Below are 22,476 nucleotides of genomic sequence, written 5' to 3'. Positions count from 1 at the left end.
ATGTGTGTTGTTTAGGATTAAATCAAAATTATACTTTAGACATGCTCTGATTTTTTTGTACCGACTTGAAACCAGTTTGTTAGACATGAATTTGGACAAAACTGAATTTGACTGTTTTCTCAATAAACGTTGCTCAATGGTTATTGAGAGGTGTTTTGCTTTCATCTATGCACGGTACAAATAATGATGATGGGAGGCTGCGCTTCGGAAAGGATTTTCAAAGATATGACCACCATGCTTGGTAAGAAAGAAAACAAACTCTTCCCACAGTGCATGGTAAATGCTGTATTAATCACAGGCTTATCATAGTTCTTTAATCTAAAAACACTCAAAACACTGACAAATGTTTTATATATACCACTGAGCCATGCTGAGCTGAAAAGTAAATCACTTTAAATGCAAATACTAACTTTAATCAGAGTTTAATTACAAAGTGTAATACGTAATATAGCCTAAATAATAAGCAAATGTTATTAATTTCCTCTACACATATGCTGCAAAACCTGCACATTTTAATGCTTAATGTTGAGTTTACAGATCAATGGATGATGACTAGTTAATAGTCAGTGTATATTTAGGCTGAATGAATAAGACAACAACAACAACAACTTCACATTACAGAGATTTTATTTAGAACATAGCCAAACTTGACATTTTCAGGAGATTTTATCTGAACAGCCAAACTGATCATTTAATTGACAAACATTTCTGTTTGGAATGCATTCAAGAACACACTACAATCAATTATTTCCTGTTTAACCAATGCCTGTATGTCCCTCTTAATACTCCTCTCCTTCCTCCTCTCCCTCGCCCTCAATGGAATCAACTCCAACCTCCTCATAATCCTTCTCCAGAGCTGCCATGTCCTCTCTGGCTTCAGAGAACTCTCCCTCCTCCATACCTTCACCCACATACCAGTGAACAAAGGCACGCTTAGCGTACATCAGATCAAACTTGTGGTCAAGCCGAGCCCAAGCCTCTGCAATAGCAGTGGTGTTGCTCAGCATGCACACAGCCCTCTGGACCTTGGCCAGGTCTCCACCAGGAACTACGGTGGGTGGCTGGTAGTTGATGCCAACCTTGAAACCAGTGGGACACCAGTCCACAAACTGGATGGTACGTTTGGTTTTGATGGTGGCAATGGCAGCATTGACGTCTTTTGGCACCACATCACCACGGAACAGCAGACAGCAAGCCATGTACTTGCCGTGGCGAGGGTCACATTTCACCATCTGATTGGCTGGCTCAAAGCAGGCGTTTGTGATCTCAGCCACTGAGAGCTGCTCATGGTAAGCCTTCTCAGCAGAGATGACAGGGGCATAGGTGGCCAGAGGGAAGTGGATACGGGGATATGGCACCAAGTTGGTCTGGAACTCTGTCAGATCAACATTGAGGGCACCATCAAAACGAAGGGAAGCAGTGATGGAGGACACAATCTGACTGATCAACCTGTTCAGGTTGGTGTAAGTAGGACGCTCAATATCGAGGTTCCTACGGCAGATATCGTAGATGGCCTCGTTATCTACCATGAAGGCACAGTCAGAGTGCTCTAGGGTGGTGTGGGTGGTCAGGATGGAGTTGTAGGGCTCCACCACAGCGGTGGACACCTGGGGAGCTGGGTAGATGGAGAACTCCAGCTTGGACTTCTTGCCGTAGTCAACGGACAAACGCTCCATCAGCAGGGAGGTGAAACCAGAGCCGGTGCCACCACCGAAGCTGTGGAAGACCAGGAAGCCCTGAAGGCCAGTGCACTGGTCAGCCTGAAGACAGAGAGGGAGAGACAGTGTTCAAGTATCAGATACAGTTCTGTAGTTATTCTGGAGCAAAATTTGTAATAAGTGAATCAACAAGTTACCCACCAGTTTGCGGATCCTGTCCAGAACCAGGTCAATGATCTCTTTACCGATGGTGTAGTGTCCACGGGCGTAGTTATTGGCAGCATCCTCCTTACCAGTGATCAGCTGCTCAGGGTGGAACAGCTGGCGGTAGGTCCCAGTACGTACTTCATCTAAGAGACAAAAGTATCAATGAATTAGTTGGAGTTTAGACATATTTTCCTTTATATTTTACCTATGAGCCAGAAGTGTTGACCCTTACCAATGACAGTGGGCTCCAGGTCTACAAAAACAGCTCTGGGGACGTGTTTTCCAGCTCCAGTCTCACTGAAGAAGGTGTTGAAGGAATCGTCTCCTCCTCCCAGAGTCTTGTCACTGGGCATCTGTCCGTCCGGCTGGATCCCATGTTCGAGACAGTACAGCTCCCAGCAGGCATTTCCAATCTGGACACCAGCCTGACCAACGTGGATGGAGATACACTCACGCTGTGGAAAAAACAAAGACACAGAGGTCATTTATGTGTTCATTTAGTTTCACATTCTGTCCCTATCACAATACATTAAACATGAATGCACATTAAAACTGGGAACATTCTCCTTACTCCCCCTATCTGAGCTAAAGAGGCAGTGCAGCAGGAGCCACCTCCCTGCACCACAATCCGCAGGGGGACAGAAATGCCTGACAGCAGCCCCCGCAGAGGCAGGACGCTGCTCTCGTCTTTCCTCCAGTCTTTTTTGTCCTCCTGTCTTTTTATCCCACTCTCTCCCCTCTTTTGCAAGCACAAGCACACATGCAAATTCATTTGCTTGTGCACAGGCGCGCGCACCGTGTCATTCTGGAATATTCCACTTGCTCTGTCTTGTGCCTTGGGGGTGCACGATCACAGCAGATGCTTAGAAGCAAATAATTATCTGAATGTCATCTGCCCAATCGCATTTATGTCATTTTATGCATATCAAATCCTAATTTGATCCTAATTAAATAATCACACAGGCTGTGTCAATTGGGAGATCCCGTGTTCATTATGATTGTAAAATCCCATGGTTAAAACAGAAGCATCCTCTTGCATCAAAGCATTTATGTCCTTTGATAAAAGATGAGACGGAAAATATTTATTTTTCCTGCTGTATTATGTCTCCATTCATCACCACCGAGCCTGCCCCTCCCTGCCTTAGAGCTGGGTAGGGCATTTGTAAGGTGCCTGATTTTATCGTAGTGGCACATTAAATTGGACAAAAATAAATAAATACAAATAAATGAAATATACATATATATGTATATAACCATGATTTGTGTTGTTTTGTTGACATAACAACTGGTTTAATGTCCTCACTGCCTTCTTACGTGCCGCCAATCAGCGCATTGTTCTCTGCACACAATGACAATCACGTCGGTCCACTGCTGCAAATCAATCTGTGCATCAACTGCACACAAACATGCCGCTCACTTTCATCCATCAACAAAACTAAACGAAGTCTTGAATTGCTGTATAGCTAAGTAGTGCGCATAATCAATTAAACAGGGGTGATCTAGAGATGGAAACCCGGTAGGACGTCGTGTAAGAGTCGAGACACCGGCTGCTGATCAATCTGAATTTCTACCTGACAAAACAGCCTCAGCGAGACAAATGAGGGAAAGGAGACTTACCATGTTTTCGTTTGAGGTTCAAAGAGGAAGAGGAGAAGGAGGAAAATGTGAAGAAAAAGGCTTTTTAAAAACGGTGTGTTTGCGTCGCGTGTTGTACCCAACGGGGTCGATGCAACAACTGCTGAATGGGAGGGCGGTGCTACCAGATTTATACAGGCAGGGCAGGGGATTTGCTCCTGTGCACTGTGGAAAAAAACACTTTACTATACCAACATTTGGTAATGATGCTGAGACTGGTATGTTCTGTATTTCACATCTAAATATAGTAAATAATATCACTGGGGAAGTCTGCTAATAAAATACAGCACAATGAGATGAATGCTGTGTAGACCAGTGAATGGTTTGGGATTTTATTTTGGTGGAATTAAGAACACACTATGACATATTCATGACACTGATTCATTTTAGCTGTGAGATGCATTGCAATGTTTATTTTTATTTGGAATCATTTTCACAAATTCCAGATAGAGAATAAAGGGCTAGTTCAAACAAAGCTTGTTTATTATGCATGCAGAGAGCTGAGCATTTATTATTAATGAGTGGCAAGCTATAAATACAAGATAGCCACACACTTATTCAAATCTGAATTCTACCTTAAAATCTGTTTGTGTTTTTATATACATGAGTGATGGGAAATGGCTGCATGTTTCTACTCCTCGAGATGCTTCCATCTCACTTGAGGTGATACCAGCTGGGAGCCCATGTTGCAGTGGCCTGCCCCTGGTATCCGCCCGGCATGCCAGCTCTCCAGCTCTCCTCCCTCTTTGTCCTAGATTCTCTGCAGTGATGTCATTCAGTGGGCCGATCACGTGGTAGCATGTCTGCCTGTCTCTCAGGGAGCCTTTGCTGTTCAACAGCAGTGAGCTAAGGGTTGGGATCATCTTGGTTCTGGCCTGTTTGAGGAACTGAAATTGCCAGGGCTGCAGTTTGTGTGACATAATGTTTGTTCCAAGGAACTTGGCTGGCATTGAACGTCTTTACAGTCGGGAGCATTACACTCTTTAAGCTTGAATCCTATAAGGAATGAGATCCATATGAAAAGAGGCTTTGTTCTTTGTTCTTCTTCGACATAATAAATGGTTTAAGTCTACCATAAGGCTGGAAAAAAACCTTAATGCAGAAGAAACTAAAGGAAACCACCTTAATGTGGGCATCCAAATCATTTAGAACAGTGAGGATGTATGATTGACAGCCAGCTTTCAGTAACTGCTGCATTCGACTTTAACCACAGAAGATGAAAGAGAAGTACAGGAAGCAGCCTTGGCTCCTTGCCAGGACATCTCCATAGAACATTCTCCACTCCCTCCTCCTCCTTTTCATCAGCAGCAGCTGTGAGACAGGGAGGGTCTGAGCAGCTGCTCTAGAAGAGGAGAGAGGGAGGATGGGAATGCTAGAGGGAAGGGAGTGGTCCATCATGGCGAGAAACTGAATACACTGCAAAGAGAGAACATGATACCTGACAAAGTGACAGAGCATATTTTCCATCTGTCACAGCAGAGTTTGTATTTTAAACAGTGCAGGTGCAGTCCATCAGATAAAAATTGGATAAAAAGAAGAACGCGGTGGTGTATTTATTCTGGTAAACAAATATGCCAATACTGTGAAAAATAAATTAAATATAACAGAATAATAAATTGTTAGATAATGACCCAGAATCTGAGCCGCATGAGTGATGTCAAGTCAGTATTTTACCAATGTAATAAAGCTTCTGTTACAACCTAGTAATAAGTCTAAATCTGCCAAATGCACATCAAGTATTGTGTAACGTGTGAATGGAGAAATGAGCACAAAAAGAAAATGAAGAGGCAAGAAAGGAAAATGTGAAAGTATGTGAACAGGAAAAGGAAATAACACATTATGTAGCAGGGCAAAAATAGCTGCTGATTGGTTCACTGACACAATATGAAACTATGCTCTTTCAAAAGATTAAAAATGACTCAAATAAATCCAATCAGCTGGTTTACTGACTGATAATTCACATGTAACTTAAACTGCATGGCATCTAATGGGAGAGAAACACAGTATAGAAGCTACTGATTTGATAATGTCCGGTATACAATAGTACAATAGTATACACTAACAAAAGTGACTGGAGAGACTATAAACACCAGCTTCTCTTGAATCGGTGTCTAAATGGTCTATTTTAAGCAGCACCACGTACAAAGAGGTATTATTTCTGTCTCTGAGACAGCTGTTGTCATAGAGCTTTATTTGTTGTTAGCAACCAAGGTGCTGGACTGCCTGTTACTAATACTATAAAGAGCAATTTATGGTCTTTCTCACTGAAAGCCAAATGTTTTAGAAAAGACAGCATCGGACTCTCTTACATGTCCTGTTACATTACTGTCTCCAGAGGGCTGAGATGTAGCCATGCATCCTGTAATAGCATCAACGACCCCGCATCCCCATCACCATCATCCCCATCATCATGGCAGGTTTTGTTATCAGTTTATAACAGCAGGACACATGGAGGGGAGAACAAGTGTATTTCCTCAGAGACACGGGATGATGAAAGCGAGGGATTTTGGGAAAAGAGGTGGCTCAGATTCCCCCACAGAGGCAGCTGCACCGCAGTCCGTTAATGCTGCCATTTAAGCTGGGTCACATGACCACCAGATAAAGGCGGTCTATGTGGATACCAGGCTGCAGCCAGGCAACTCCTTTATTCATTTCCTAGCAACCGTTAAATCTTGGGAGTGGGGCTGGGGGTTGGGCTGTCAGTGGCCTACATGTCCCCCATGTATGACAGGATAGTTTGATCTCTTTTAACTAGAGAACAATCCACTGGAAACACTGGAAATAAAATCAGCTGTAATAATGTAAACAGTCATTTTAAATAATATGTAGACAAACAGTAGAATAATTATCATAGCCATCAAAGAAATAATTGTGATGGAGTAATTTATTTATTTTTTGCTACACAGTCTACATGGAACTACTTTTTGCTTTTACTGCAGATGCACATTTCTTTATATGAGCTTTAGGTTGAATAAACAGAAGATCTGTAGGCCTATAAAGGTTTGAAATTCAGTCCAACAATTCAAGGCCAACATTTGGTTGACTTGATGAGCTGGTTTTTGATTGTTTTTGACTGGGTGTGAGTGACTGCAGAATCACTCACACCCTTCATATATAACAAAGAAATAATCACTGTATTGTTCTGCTTTATTGTAATAGTGATCCTGTTTTGTCCCATTCTATTCTATTCTATTCTATTCTATTCTGTTCTATTAAAAGCTATGCGATCTGTTATTCTGTTATTGCTGGCTGAATAGAAGTATATTTAAAAAGTGTGTGTTTATGTCAGACTGACCCTGTGTGGTACCGACATGATGAAAATTACGCAGCATTTTCCTCACAATCAGAGGCGCCATGCTTGCAGCACAATACCGGGAGGATATCGGGTGGGGTCTAGGAGGCGTTCTCCGTAGCGCGATAACCCCTGGTCCAATAGAAAGCCACGAACGGGTTCTAAATCAGAGATTGACAGGGGATTGACCAATAGCAGCGCAGCAGCCATCGGCGCCGGATTTTCGCTTGTATATATACCGCTGTCCATCTTAATGTTCGCCATTATCTCTTACATCGACCCCATAACAGTCGAATTGTAAGACTCCTTCTCGAGGAGCTTCTGCAACCCTCTAGCGCGACTTCATCATAACAAAATGGTAAGAACTTTTAAAAAGGTTTATAAAATGGAAATATTTACTTTTCACCTTTTTTGACTTGAGATAATAAGGGACAGTGGGGACAGACAGGTTAACCTAAAATAAAAGTGTGAACTGTGTATCATAAAACGCTATAAAAGCTATAAAATGTATCTGTTTAACGTGGATGGGGAGGTTATAATCAGAGTCTGGGTGTAGGGAGGTGTCCTGGCTCGGTTTGGATGGACGTGGCGGCCAGACTGAACAAAAGAGGTCTTCAGTTCGGTCTGAGTAATGAATAATGTGGGCTGCAGTCCAGCCGCCGACTCTGCGATATTTTATTCTCTCCCTCGGCATGACTAAGCACAAGTCATCATAACCAGTGACAGCAGTGGACTGCAGCGATAGTTCAGGGAGGATGCGCAAAAGCCGCAGTAGCGTCAAGTGTCCCACGCCTAGAGAACCCCTATCAATAGGGGCATTGGATGTAGTGCGCTGTCAGCATGTCGCCACACATTAAAAATGCATGCTGGTAATGGATACTTGAGCCGCTCCCTGGCAGACACAGGGAGCCGGGTTCTTTTAGTTGAATTACATATTCTATGATGACTTTAACTTTTCTCAGTTAACGGCCCTCTGGTCAAAAGCGCAAGTTCTCGCACGAGTTTAAAGGGTTAATTGGTTGCCTGAGTGACGGGCTTGTTGCATAGTAACGCAGTTCCGACACAGCTCAGGTCCCCCAAAAAAGTTTGGTCAACTGCCAGGCTGCAATTGATTATTGCTTGAAGCGTAAAAATATATTATAATTAATATTAATATTAATATTATTTTCATATTTAAACACATTTTAGTTAGTTTTCACCTTGTCCCCAGATCAAAGATGAATGTGTACAGCTAAATGACCTCTGTGTCTTTGTTTATTCCACAGCGTGAGTGCATCTCCATCCACGTTGGTCAGGCTGGTGTCCAGATTGGAAATGCCTGTTGGGAGCTGTACTGTCTGGAACATGGGATCCAGCCGGACGGACAGATGCCCAGTGACAAGACCATTGGAGGAGGAGACGATTCCTTCAACACCTTCTTCAGTGAGACTGGAGCTGGAAAACATGTCCCCAGAGCTGTTTTTGTAGACCTGGAGCCTACTGTCATTGGTAAGGTCAACATTTCTGGCTCATAGGTAAAAAAATAAATGAAAATATGTCTAAAATTCAACTAATTCATTGATTTTTTTGTGTCTTAGATGAAGTACGTACTGGGACCTACCGCCAGCTGTTCCACCCTGAGCAGCTGATCACTGGTAAGGAGGATGCTGCCAACAACTACGCCCGTGGACACTACACCATTGGTAAAGAGATTATTGACCTGGTTCTGGACAGGATCCGCAAACTGGTGGGTAACTTATTGATTCACTTATTACACATTTGTGTTCCAGAATAACTACAGAACCTTATCTCATATTTGAACACTGTCTCTCCCTCTCTGTCTTCAGGCTGACCAGTGCACTGGCCTTCAGGGCTTCCTGGTCTTCCACAGCTTCGGTGGTGGCACCGGCTCTGGTTTCACCTCCCTGCTGATGGAGCGCCTGTCTGTTGACTACGGCAAGAAGTCCAAGCTGGAGTTTTCCATCTACCCAGCTCCCCAGGTGTCCACTGCTGTGGTGGAGCCCTACAACTCCATCCTGACCACCCACACCACCCTAGAGCACTCTGACTGTGCCTTCATGGTAGATAACGAGGCCATCTACGATATCTGCCGTAGGAACCTCGATATTGAGCGTCCTACTTACACCAACCTGAACAGGCTCATTGGTCAGATTGTGTCCTCCATCACTGCTTCCCTTCGTTTTGATGGTGCCCTCAATGTTGATCTGACAGAGTTCCAGACCAACTTGGTGCCATATCCCCGTATCCACTTCCCTCTGGCCACCTATGCCCCTGTCATCTCTGCTGAGAAGGCTTACCATGAGCAGCTCTCAGTGTCTGAGATCACAAACGCCTGCTTTGAGCCAGCCAATCAGATGGTGAAATGTGACCCTCGCCACGGCAAATACATGGCTTGCTGCCTTTTGTACCGTGGTGATGTGGTACCCAAAGATGTCAATGCTGCCATTGCCACCATCAAAACCAAACGTACCATCCAGTTTGTGGACTGGTGTCCCACTGGTTTCAAGGTTGGCATCAACTACCAGCCACCCACCGTAGTTCCTGGTGGAGACCTGGCCAAGGTCCAGAGGGCTGTTTGCATGCTGAGCAACACCACTGCTATTGCAGAGGCCTGGGCTCGGCTTGACCACAAGTTTGATCTGATGTACGCTAAGCGTGCCTTTGTTCACTGGTATGTAGGTGAAGGTATGGAGGAGGGAGAGTTCTCTGAAGCCAGAGAGGACATGGCAGCTCTGGAGAAGGATTATGAGGAGGTTGGAGTTGATTCCATTGAGGGCGAGGGAGAGGAGGAAGGAGAGGAGTATTAAGAGGGACATGAAGTCACTAAACAGGAAATAATCAGGTCCAAATATTTTGAAATACATTCCAAAAAGAAATGTTTGTCCATTAATTAGCAGTTTGGCTGTTCGGAGACTATAACTCCTGCTAATATCAATTAGTGTTCAGTTCCTGTGGTATGAACAACCAGAAAGGGATCACCAAGTTATTAGGATCAAGTTTATGGAGTGTTAAAGGGGACAAAAACCACTAGTTAAACAGGAAAGAATTGCTTCAAATTTTCTCAGATGCATTCCAAATATAAATGTTTGTCTATCATGTTCTAAGAAATGTTAAAATGTTTGGCTCTGTTCTAAATAAATTTCCTGAATCATAAATTTTGTCTGTGTTAATTATATACATTTTTGTTGTCTTTTTGGCAGCACAAAAATAATGAATTTATAGTGATTTGAGTCACTCAGCAAAATAAACTTATATACACCACATTGTTTTTTTTTTATGGTTTTTTTTTCATATAAATTAAACAGTGACTACTTAATAATGACATTATGTTTGTGTTTATTGACTACTACATTGAAATGATTATAATACTTTTTAAATGTATAGGGACCTCTGGTGGTGGTTCTGAGTAACAAAACAAGGCCAGGCATTTAATGAGCCCTATTCTTATTTATAGAATAAATAAAAATGTGTTAATTCTCAACATAAGTTATGTTTATTTAGTGTTAAAAGACTAAACTTATCATCTCTTATTGTTTAACACTGATTCTCATAATTTGCCTGTTTTTATTCACTATATTTGACTTTTTAGTCATTGTAATTTGTTATTTAACATCTATTTTTAATTGGTAGTTTTACCTCTTTGTAGTTTTACCTCTCTTTAGAAGGGCTGGACCTTGTGAAAGTCATATCTCGCCCGATGACATCTGGGATAGGCTCCAGCAGACCCCCGCGACCCTTAACAGGAATAAGCGGGTACAGAAGATGAATGAATGAATAATTGTCTCTAATATGTTGTTTTACATCTTGTGGTTATCTCTGTCCCCCATAGTGATTTCTGGCCCATGCAGGGGCCCTGGGTTTGTAGGTCTGTTCAGTAATCCATTAACAAGCCAACTAGCTACAGTATTGTCTTTTGACTCTGTTATGCACTTACGTTGTGATGACGAAGCTTCGGTTCTCCTCGATCGAGCCTAGTCCTCGATCGAGCCTAAATAAACTCCTTCCGCATAAGACATACAAGACTCTGGTGCTTCTTCTTCTTCATCGGCGTCTCCACAAATTCCTCCCTAACAGACTCCATCAATCAATCAAAAGCTCCATTAGCTTAGTCCCAAATTTCTTGTCATACTGTGTAAGCAAAATATCAAATAGAAAAGTAGAACAGATTTATGACTTAGAACAAAAATAATATTGGCAGCAGCCCTGCCGTAATTGTACGATTGATTAATACTATTCAGCAACAGGTTTTCTGTGGGTTTATGTCATGAAAAACAAGAATATAGAAGCAGTTAGAAGTATTTAAAAAAATAAGCTCAGTATAAACTAGGTCCTACAACTACTTTAATGCGAGTAAAAAAACAAGACTGGGGCCATAGGATGAAAGATAGTGGATCAGATGCTGATGTTCAAATTTCCAAAAAAATCTGCATTTAGTCAAATTCTGTAGACATAAATGACACTGAGTCACTGTTGTGTTGTCCCCGGGCAGTTGCCTGCTTTGCGTAGTTGTTCGTCTAAGGGTTGGCCCAGTAAATAGAGTAATCCAAGTGCCCCCTTGTACGTCCATGCGCACTCACAAGGGGGCACTCACAAGAGCCCCCTTATGAGTGCCCCCTTTTGAGTGCGCATGGACAAACCCATTGTGATATCACCCTTTGGATTTCTGAACAGGGAGATGAAGCCATATAGACCTCTGTTACCCACACGAGTAAAAAAACAGATTAGATGATTGAGTGAATGAAACGCGCACAAGTAAATTAAGGTGTTTTTATTTCTATTGTCTATGATTATTCCCATTCTGACACTGTTGCAACTTGCAAGACAGCCATGAGGCCGTCACAAAAGGTTGAAATGACAATAACGTTTTTAACCAGCAGGGGGGTTTGTATGCACATGAAGCCCAATGATGAAGCCTCGAGAAATCAACCTTTTTTTTAACCAGTGGATAGCTTCAAGGCTTCATGAGAATTCATCACTATCATTAACACTTTCAACAGGCCATGGATACTTTTAAGCGACTCCATTTCCTGTTGAAAGCCGAGCGCTGTTAAGATTGCCTCGTTTTTGTTTTTTCCTGAAGACTCATTGTGAAGAGCTCGTGGAGCCCCAAGCAGGAAGACAAAGGTTTAATTTAACCAATAAGAAAGGGGGTCATGTGACGTCCAACCAATGGGATTCGGCAGTACGTCACTAGCGGGTCAGTAAGTATAAAAGACCCCGCCCCGCTGGGGCGGAACAGTTACCTCTTGCTCAGGACTCATAAAGGTCTGTCTGTGGGAGCTAACGTTGTATCATCCTCTTTTTCAAATTCAGACTATTAATCTTCTGAACTCCAGGAAACATGGTGAGTGTGAATTTTTTTTTTTTATCATTTGCTGATTGAACAGAGTGCAACACCGTAATTGTAACCATCTTAAATAATTAGCAAAGTTATTTCGACATTTGAACCTCAACAGTACAGTTAAAGTAACCAATAATATTTTTAACTACCGTTTTGAACCTCCACAAATTCAGTTCTGTCGTTTCTGGCTTAGCCTGTACACACTGACCCAGTTAGGGAAGGTCAGTGTGATTCCAGCCTGAAGCATTCCTCTGTTTAAGCGCCTCTTTGAAGAGACCAGGCTTTTATAAAACTGCAGCCACAACCTTTTCTAACAAAACAGATTTACTCAAAGCTTTATGAGCCTTTGTATGTTTAATCTTCCTGCTGCTTTTATAAAAGGCTCTAACTAACTGCAGCTGTGTTTGGTTTGCTTCATTGTTGAACTTTGATGGGAAAAAGCTTGTTATAGTCATGATTTATTTTTTTTTCTCTTCAAAGTAAATTTTATACCTGAACAATCAACTTCTGATATTTCTAAGTATTTTAGATGCTAACATTTTTGAACATGTCAGGTGACAGGAGAAATCATTCTCCTTGACAAAGGAGCCTTTTTCTTTATTGGATCTTGGATTAGCTCAAGTGCACTCCTCGGCATGTGATCTGTAGCTTTCAGGGACTGATTGGTTAAATATAGAAGCAGACTTTTCTGCCAACTACGCTTTTTAAAGAGCTAGTAAAAAAAATCTGACCCAAAATCAACCCACCTAGATGAATAATTGTCCGTTGTTCTTTCCACAGCGTGAGTGTATTTCAGTGCACGTTGGTCAGGCTGGTGTCCAGATTGGAAATGCCTGCTGGGAGCTGTATTGCCTGGAACATGGGATCCAGCCGGACGGACAGATGCCCAGTGGCAAAACCATTGGAGGAGGAGACGATTCCTTCAACACCTTCTTCAGTGAGACTGGAGCTGGAAAACACGTCCCCAGAGCTGTTTTTGTAGACCTGGAGCCCACTGTCATTGGTAAGGATCAACACTTCTGGCTCATAGGTAAAATATAAATGAAAATATGTCTAAACTCCAAATAATTCAATTATGCTTTTGTGTCTTAGATGAAGTACGTAGTGGGACCTACCGCCAGCTGTTCCACCCTGAGCAGCTGATCACTGGTAAGGAGGATGCTGCCAACAACTACGCCCGTGGACACTACACCATCGGTAAAGAGATTATTGACCTGGTTCTGGACAGGATCCGCAAACTGGTGGGTAACTTATTGATACACTCTATTCCAGATTTTGTTCCAGAATAATGGTAAAAAATATTGCTGTCTCTCCCTCTCTGTCTTCAGGCTGACCAGTGCACTGGCCTTCAGGGCTTCCTGGTCTTCCACAGCTTCGGTGGTGGCACCGGCTCTGGTTTCACCTCCCTGCTGATGGAGCGTCTGTCCGTTGACTACGGCAAGAAGTCCAAGCTGGAGTTCTCCATCTACCCAGCTCCCCAGGTGTCCACCGCTGTGGTGGAGCCCTACAACTCCATCCTGACCACCCACACCACCCTAGAGCACTCTGACTGTGCCTTCATGGTAGATAACGAGGCCATCTACGATATTTGCCGTAGGAACCTCGATATTGAGCGTCCTTCTTACACCAACCTGAACAGGTTGATCAGTCAGATTGTGTCCTCCATCACTGCTTCCCTTCGTTTTGATGGTGCCCTCAATGTTGATCTGACAGAGTTCCAGACCAACTTGGTGCCATATCCCCGTATCCACTTCCCTCTGGCCACCTATGCCCCTGTCATCTCTGCTGAGAAGGCTTACCATGAGCAGCTCTCAGTGTCTGAGATCACAAATGCCTGCTTTGAGCCAGCCAATCAGATGGTGAAATGTGACCCTCGCCACGGCAAATACATGGCTTGCTGCCTTTTGTACCGTGGTGATGTGGTTCCCAAAGACGTCAATGCTGCCATTGCCGCCATCAAAACCAAACGCTCAATCCAGTTTGTGGACTGGTGTCCCACTGGTTTCAAGGTTGGCATCAACTACCAGCCACCCACCGTAGTTCCTGGTGGAGACCTGGCTAAGGTCCAGAGGGCTGTGTGCATGCTGAGCAACACCACTGCTATTGCAGAGGCCTGGGCTCGGCTTGACCACAAGTTTGATCTGATGTACGCTAAGCGTGCCTTTGTTCACTGGTATGTGGGTGAAGGTATGGAGGAGGGAGAGTTCTCTGAAGCCAGAGAGGACATGGCAGCTCTGGAGAAGGATTATGAGGAGGTTGGAGCTGATAGTGTGGAAGAGGAAGATGAGGGAGAAGAGTACTAAGGAAGTCCATGTCTTATTGTACTGTGCCTTTTTAAAAAAATAAATAAATAAAATTGAATTGTCACAGTTTTTTCTTTTTTTTTTTTTTTCTCTTAATGCAGGACAGATGCTAATGCTTCACTTGCAAAGGTGGATTTCAAACTCTCACTCTTACTACAGAGAAGGAGCACTGTTCATTTTAGGCACTTGGAGTAGTGTTTGACCGTAAAGACGATAAATAAACTATATATATATTTTTTTTTTCCATAAGAAATCCACAATATGTTAAAATACACATTTTAGTCGTGTCCTTGGGGTTTCACTCAGTCCTGTTACCCAACCCATTACCCCATCTGACAAATTTGGAACATTTCATAAGTCACATGCTCAACAGGAAGTTACATCAGTTGTATCTTCTGAAGGCCTCGGGAAGACCAAAAGTTAGCTCTCTCATTTGCTTTTCTGTATATTCGATGATATTTTAACTTAGACTGAGAAGGGCAATCTCAACATACTGTCCTGTTACCTTAATTATTTCTTAGATATTTGTTTATTTTGAAAATGGAGACTTGGTAAATCACTAGAAAGTGCTAAGTGTGGTTAGCACTTGGCGATGATGCCATGCGGCTTAATTCCATGTATTAGCTTATTCTACGCTAAAAACTCAGTCCTGTTACTCAAAAAGTAACAGTACTGAGTAGAGTGCCTGGTTTAATTGATTTATTAGTGTGAATATTATTTGATATTATACTATTCACATGATTTTTATGTTTCACATTTGAAATTAATTTGTTGAAATATAACATCTAAAACATCTAAAATCCCTATCAAAAAAAGAGTTCCAGGCTGCACAGGAAGAACTGCTGGAACAGCTGAACCTGCTGCTGCATAGGTTTAGGAGACACACTTACAACACTTAGTGGGTAAACAATCAGTTTATCCACTACAGGGCACTGAGAAAAGGCTTGAAAGCAGATGTTTAGTTCATGTTGACTTCTCTGAAAATTACCTCTGCAAGAATAACACAGAAATACAGGCAGTCCAGTCTGGAGTATCACATCAGCAGACAACACCGCACACGGGTGTGCTTTACGTGCACACATCCTCCCATCCGATGTCCTTCTGTACAGTGTCCCCCTCAAGACAAAAGGGCCCGCCAGCAATCTGGCAGTACTTATCACCAGTGCTTGATTATTTGCAGAGTGCACATCCAGAGGTTTACATTTTTACAGTGATGGTCCATGTACTCAGTATAGACAGCGAGGGAGTTTTGTACTGAGCTGTTTAGATGAGGATTCACTGTTGGGACATGGAACTTCTTTGAGGTGAGCCATGGGAAGGGTGCCCCAGATGGTGAGGGAGGAGCACCAAAGAGGAGGGCTGACAGTCTGGTCAGTAAATGGACAGATATAGAGAGCCGAAGTCCCGCCCCCTCTACTTCCGGGTTATGGGACCTATCTTTCGAAAAAATATGAACGGCAGTCTATGGCGAAAGATAAATTATTTTCTGGTCCCGATCGACTTGTGCCTTGGATTATACATATGTTGTTTTTCAGAATAAAAAATGATTTTATATGTCAAGAATGTCACAGTTTGTCGCAAGATAGTTAAGTAAAACGCTATGGAAAATACGTAATTAAACGAACTACAAGTCCCGCATGCTGGCGCGTACAGAACCGACCAAAACTCCCTTGGTGTAACTACAGCTCTCGACATGACCCGATTTATAATGATTTTCACCTCGTTTGATGCTTCTGCCTTCGTCCTGGAAGAAGACGGTAAAGCTCAACAAGGAGACAGCCATAGTTCTCTAGGGATCTCTAGAGAGATGTAGTTCACTAAGCGATCTCATACAAAACCTAATGTTGTTCAGCTTATTTACGTAAAATAATTTATCTCTCGACGTGAAAAATTATCTTTTAAATTCACACACATCATATGTGAAATTCATGCCACAATTCGATCGGGACCAAAAAATAATTATTATCTCTCCATAGACTGCCGTTCATATTTTTTCGAAAGATAGGTCCCATAACCTGGAAGTAGGGGGGCGGGACTTCGCCTCTCTATTCCTGATGCCACAGAGCTGTTTGCTGTGTTGCAAAATACAGAATCAACAATCAAGTTGTTTTTTGTCTGTGAGGAAGCAGTCGAGAAAGCAGTTCAGGAGATGCCCAATGATCTGCCACCAGTTTCATCCACTGTGAGGATGCATCAGGCAGTGACCATAGCCCAAGGAGAACTGACATACAGGGATGTCAGCTGCTTGTGCACAACCAAGCAAAATCTGACCTGTCGGTGCTTCAATCCAAAGTATGTTCCATCATCAACAGAAGACTTCCACAACCACACAAGTTAAGTGGCAAAGTCCTGAAGTCTTTGGCAAATGGTGTGTGGTGAAGTAGGAGGATGACCTCTACACTGGCATCATCATGTGAAACACATGTTGAAGTTCACCGCATGCACAAACTCGGGGTCAACAGTTTTTTCTGGCCAGCACAGGAAGACTAGCCTGACGTAGCCATAGCCTACTCAATTCTAGTCAGAATGTGAGTCTGATACTGCTCCATTGGGCTGTGATTATGGGGCGTGTTTCAACCGAACCAGGAAAAAAAATGCCTCTGCACGCAATTGGATAGACCTATAACCAATCAGAGCAACGGAGTGTGTGACGTATGTTAATTGTGTCCCATCTTCTTAGCGACCATCGGAGCCAGATAAATTAAACTTTTGCCAAATCCCGTAGGAAGGACGGCAAAAACATCTTTCCGATTAACAAATGCCTTGATCGCATTTATCTGTTCCTCTTTTAAAATCAATGCGCTGTCGATATCTTCTAGAACAGACTCGATGGCAGAATCTACACATCTCAGTTCTCCAGCGGCAGCCATCTTTGTTGACGTGATTACGTTACTGTTGATCATCTGTCCATCATCGTATAAAGCCCGCCCTGAGAATCAACGGAGCAATGCCAGACCGAACTTCCAGACCTCAAATGTTGTGGGCGGGACTAAATTCGGCTGGCACCCAGGCTACGGGAAGACATGCTTTGGTACCTCTCTGAGGACATTTGTGTCTCATCCCACCCCCGAATGGCAATTGAAACCAAAGTCTGGGCCAAATTAGAGAGGGCCTCTTAGAAATGGCCAGAATGGTTGGTTTTCACACAAAAACTCACTCACTCACTTACTCACACATTCATATTCAGAAAACTTTATTTATCCCAACAGGGCAATTAATTTGCAGCTTTTCCACATGCATTCCATACGCAGTCAATCAGTCAATAAACAAACAAGTCGGAAAAAATAAATGCATGGGCACATAGTCAATCACAAAACCAGTGCTCATCAAGATCAATAAAATCACTAGTAGAAATCCAATAAATAAATAAATCCCATGGATACATAAATCGATTTGTCCTACTGAACATTCCTGTTACCGAGTGTTCATTCCTGTTATTTAAATGTTTTTTCTAAAAAAAAAAAGAAGCCTTTTTTCCAATTATGTGTGGTCCATTGTTTATCCAGTTGTTCAATAAATTACATGATAAGAAATCTAACCATAACCGTCCAAAGCTGTTTAATTAAATTAAAAAATTATCCATAAAGCAAATATCCTGCATAGTTCCTCGACTTTAATACGCAGCTCTTCTTTGACCTGTGCACGCAATCGCAGCATTCGTGCGCATTTGTGGAAGGCGTGATTACGGCGCTGCTATTTCACCTGGCAACGAGAAATACTATTTCCTGATTGGCTGATAGGTCGCTGATTCAAGCGGAGCAGTCTGCCTTCGCCTCATCCGTTCATAGATTACTAATCTATTTTATACACTCTATGTTACTAATGTGCAGCGAGTTTTATCACTTCTCAGTGTGAGAAATATCACGTGTGCCGTGTGAGCGTGTGAAGTCATTGAAATGAGACTGAGAGCCCTCTTAAAAAAACAATTATTAATAAAGTCTGAATACTGTACGTTTATATTGTGTACTTTAACCATGGTAGACTTGTGAAAGCGATCTTTGACCTGTAATGTAGTATTACTACTATTACTCGCTGTATTTTTGAATACTACTTCCACCGGTTTATTCAGTGAAAATAGATCCGGTTTTAATAAAATACACGAGAGACATGTAGGCTAGTCTTCAGAACTTCTGAACTTTCAGGTGATTTAAAAAAAAAAGAAAAAAAAACGGGAAAAAAAAGTAAATCGCTTTAAAAAGTATTTAGCAAGGAAATGCATGCCTTCCTGAAGAGCTCGTGGTGTGTTAGAGAAGAAAATGACGATTTGACTTTAACCAATAAAAACGCGGCTCGTGTGACATCCAACCAATCGGATTCAGAAGCACACTTCCGGTAGGTCAGTGAGTATAAAACGCCCCGTCCAGATGCGACCCGTCATCTGTTATATCTTGCACAAGACTCATAAAGGTCTTATTGTGGGAGATAATCTTTTCCTCTTCGGAATCACAGGTCTTTATTTTTAAATCTCTATAAAACATGGTGAGTTTTGAAAAGTATTATGTATATATATATATATTTGATCTTGTGTTGAGTTTACCTAAAATGTTGAAGTGAAAAAGTGTTTCATCACGTGGCAGCCTGTAATTGAAACCAACTTAAGCAATTTGGAGTGTTGACTTTTTAACTTCTACAATAAGTAAAAACAGAAGTTTAAACTATTTTTGTCATTTCTGATGTATCTAAACAGGGCACAACCAGAAATTCAAGTTCAGCCCTGTCGCCTGTCAGTTTCCGGCTTAGCCTGTGCACATTGACCGAGTTATAGAAGGTCAAAGTTCCTCTGCATTCCTCTGTTTTAGCGCCTCTTTGAAGGGGAAAGGCTTTTGTGAAACTGCAGCCACAAGCTTTTCAAACAAAATGGATTCACTCAAAGCTTTACGAGTCTTTGTATCTTTAATGTCCCAGGTTGTGCAGGCCAGCTGCTTTTGTATACTTTTTTTTCTTTGTCCCGTTGCTGCAGTTTGATGTGAAAATGTTTGTTCTTTTAAAGTACATTATATGCCTGAATAATAAGCTTCTATGTGATATAAATGACTCTATAGAGGTTTCAGATCAGACGGTTATGTGCCTGAACATATCAAGTGACTATAGATGTTCTTGTTCTTGACAAAGGAGCCTTTTTTCCCCTATTAGATCTTGGATTAGCTCAAACACGGTCCTCAGCATGTGATGGGTTGCCTGCAGGGAGTGATTGGTTAAATACAGAAGGAGGCTTTCAGACAATCAAGTCTTATTTTTTCACATGATTCATTTAAGAGACTGTAACAAAATAAATGTACGTTGATCAGGCGGCAGTCTCCAGGGCTGAAAAATGAAGCCAATAAGGAAGTGTGAAACTGCAGCTCCCTGAATGTCCACTTGAGGCTGACTCTAAAAGCAAGTCACTCTCTGTGACACCTCCGTGTTATAATGTCCAGCTTTACATGAACATGTTTACAGCCTGGTACAAAAATGGTTTTGGTCTGTATACCCAAGTTCTCCATTCATGACAACTATATGGAGGGTATTTTTTTTTGTATAACTTCCCTGTTCAGATTAATTTAAGGTTTAGATTTATGTTAAACTTAGAGACCCACTTTGAGTGAGAATAGGTACTCTGACATGTTGCTAACTTTCTTGCTTGGCGGCATCACACGCTACCTCTTTAAACATTTTTGAATGAGCTGTGAGTGAGGTTCAGTCAGGCCCTGCCAAAATTGAGATAGATGGAGCAAATGGTACTGGGCTACATAACTACTTGGAAATCCTATGGTTTTGTCCACCTTTATGTAGAGTCAATAACATCAATTTTTCTTTTTCTTTCCACAGCGTGAGTGTATTTCAGTGCACGTTGGTCAGGCTGGTGTCCAGATTGGAAATGCCTGCTGGGAGCTGTATTGCCTGGAACATGGGATCCAGCCGGACGGACAGATGCCCAGTGGCAAAACCATTGGAGGAGGAGACGATTCCTTCAACACCTTCTTCAGTGAGACTGGAGCTGGAAAACACGTCCCCAGAGCTGTTTTTGTAGACCTGGAGCCTACTGTCATTGGTAAGGATCAACACTTCTGGCTCATAGGTAAAATATAAATGAAAATATGTCTAAAATTCAATGATGCTTTTGTGTCTTAGATGAAGTACGTAGTGGGACCTACCGCCAGCTGTTCCACCCTGAGCAGCTGATCACTGGTAAGGAGGATGCTGCCAACAACTACGCCCGTGGACACTACACCATTGGTAAAGAGATCATTGACCTGGTTCTTGAACGGATCCGCAAACTGGTGGGTAACTTATTGACTCATTTTATTACAAATTTGTGTTCCAGAATAACTACAAAACTGTATCTGATATTTGAACACTGTCTCTCCCTCTCTGTCTTCAGGCTGACCAGTGCACTGGCCTTCAGGGCTTCCTGGTCTTCCACAGCTTCGGTGGTGGCACCGGCTCTGGTTTCACCTCCCTGCTGATGGAGCGTCTGTCCGTTGACTACGGCAAGAAGTCCAAGCTGGAGTTCTCCATCTACCCAGCTCCCCAGGTGTCCACTGCTGTGGTGGAGCCCTACAACTCCATCCTGACCACCCACACCACCCTAGAGCACTCTGACTGTGCCTTCATGGTAGATAACGAGGCCATCTACGATATTTGCCGTAGGAACCTCGATATTGAGCGTCCTTCTTACACCAACCTGAACAGGTTGATCAGTCAGATTGTGTCCTCCATCACTGCTTCCCTTCGTTTTGATGGTGCCCTCAATGTTGATCTGACAGAGTTCCAGACCAACTTGGTGCCATATCCCCGTATCCACTTCCCTCTGGCCACCTATGCCCCTGTCATCTCTGCTGAGAAGGCTTACCATGAGCAGCTCACTGTGTCTGAGATCACAAACGCCTGCTTTGAGCCAGCCAATCAGATGGTGAAATGTGACCCTCGCCACGGCAAGTACATGGCTTGCTGCCTTTTGTACCGTGGTGATGTGGTGCCCAAAGATGTCAATGCTGCCATTGCCGCCATCAAAACCAAACGCTCAATCCAGTTTGTGGACTGGTGTCCCACTGGTTTCAAAGTTGGCATCAACTACCAGCCACCCACCGTAGTTCCTGGTGGAGACCTGGCCAAGGTCCAGAGGGCTGTGTGCATGCTGAGCAACACCACTGCTGTTGCAGAGGCCTGGGCTCGGCTTGACCACAAGTTTGATCTGATGTACGCTAAGCGTGCCTTTGTTCACTGGTATGTGGGTGAAGGTATGGAGGAGGGAGAGTTCTCTGAGGCCAGAGAGGACATGGCAGCTCTGGAGAAGGATTATGAGGAGGTTGGAGCTGATAGTCTGGAAGAGGAAGATGAGGGAGAAGAGTACTAAAGAAACCTCTTTCCCTTATTCGTCTGTGCAATTTGAACAATAAGTATATTATTCCACTGTACGGATTATCTTGTCTTAATAAAGATTGATCATTGGCTTCACTTGAGTTGCTCTCTTATTAAGGACAGATGTCATTTTGCAGTGCAGATTATTCAGTTTCTACAATTGTCACTCTTAATGCAACTATAAAACTGATTTCTTATACTTTAAACCAGTGTTGAATGTGTAACATAATCTCTGGCAAGTGGTGTAACACTTTGGGTCTCACTTGGAAGTTCTGATGTAGTTTGGCTATAGAGTAGGAGCTCTACTCGTTTTAGTCACATGGGGGCAGTAATGTTTAACACATGTTTGATTTGCACGCCAAGTTGAGGAAACAAACCACTCATAATTTTATAATGTTCCAGGTAACATGTGGTCTAACTGCAACATCATATTGCTTAAGTTTATGGTTTTCAGACCTCACACTTATCAACATTAGATGTACTTTCTGAAGAACTTCCTGCCTGAAAAGAACCAAGACCTTAACTCTGGTGAGTTGTGGTGGGTGGGTTGTGGTATTCACTGTGGCCCAAGGAAGGGAAAGAGGGCGCCTCATGCTGGCAGACAGGTGGTGTTTAAAAATACTTAGTTCTGCTGTTGATAGACTAGATTTCTAAGCCATAATGAGTGACACGGTGTGAAAAGAAGAGGATAAATATGGA

General features: G+C 42.7%; 4 protein-coding genes across 4 annotated transcripts; 3 read left to right on the top strand and 1 right to left on the bottom strand.

Moving 5' to 3' along the window:
- Positions 1–39: 39 nt before the first annotated feature.
- On the bottom strand, positions 40–2,833 carry LOC311494544 (tubulin alpha-1B chain-like). Its single transcript, XM_084553636.1, has 3 exons — positions 2,098–2,833; positions 1,860–2,008; positions 40–1,760 (listed from the first exon to the last, which is right to left on the bottom strand). Exons 1-3 carry the CDS (start codon positions 2,348–2,350, stop codon positions 780–782), a joined length of 1,383 nt encoding a protein of 460 aa, XP_084409762.1. The 5' UTR covers positions 2,351–2,833; the 3' UTR covers positions 40–779.
- Positions 2,834–7,048: 4,215 nt separating this feature from the next.
- On the top strand, positions 7,049–9,975 carry LOC311494679 (tubulin alpha-1A chain). Its single transcript, XM_084553856.1, has 4 exons — positions 7,049–7,150; positions 8,058–8,280; positions 8,370–8,518; positions 8,619–9,975. Exons 1-4 carry the CDS (start codon positions 7,148–7,150, stop codon positions 9,597–9,599), a joined length of 1,356 nt encoding a protein of 451 aa, XP_084409982.1. The 5' UTR covers positions 7,049–7,147; the 3' UTR covers positions 9,600–9,975.
- Positions 9,976–12,027: 2,052 nt separating this feature from the next.
- Positions 12,028–14,499, top strand: LOC311494316 (tubulin alpha-1C chain). Its single transcript, XM_084553303.1, has 4 exons — positions 12,028–12,136; positions 12,914–13,136; positions 13,226–13,374; positions 13,462–14,499. Exons 1-4 carry the CDS (start codon positions 12,134–12,136, stop codon positions 14,434–14,436), a joined length of 1,350 nt encoding a protein of 449 aa, XP_084409429.1. The 5' UTR covers positions 12,028–12,133; the 3' UTR covers positions 14,437–14,499.
- A 4,277-nt stretch (positions 14,500–18,776) lies between these two features.
- On the top strand, positions 18,777–21,867 carry LOC311493754 (tubulin alpha-1C chain). Its single transcript, XM_084552533.1, has 4 exons — positions 18,777–18,915; positions 20,245–20,467; positions 20,548–20,696; positions 20,798–21,867. The coding sequence occupies exons 1-4, from the start codon at positions 18,913–18,915 to the stop codon at positions 21,770–21,772; spliced, it is 1,350 nt and encodes a 449-aa protein (XP_084408659.1). The 5' UTR covers positions 18,777–18,912; the 3' UTR covers positions 21,773–21,867.
- The last annotated feature ends 609 nt before the right edge of the window (positions 21,868–22,476 follow it).

The sequence above is a fragment of the Chelon labrosus genome (genome assembly GCF_963514085.1).
Source record: "Chelon labrosus genome assembly, chromosome: 10".
Lineage (NCBI taxonomy): Eukaryota > Metazoa > Chordata > Actinopteri > Mugiliformes > Mugilidae > Chelon > Chelon labrosus.
Note: the sequence above shows the minus strand (reverse complement) of the source record. Positions and strands in the feature narration are given on the sequence as shown.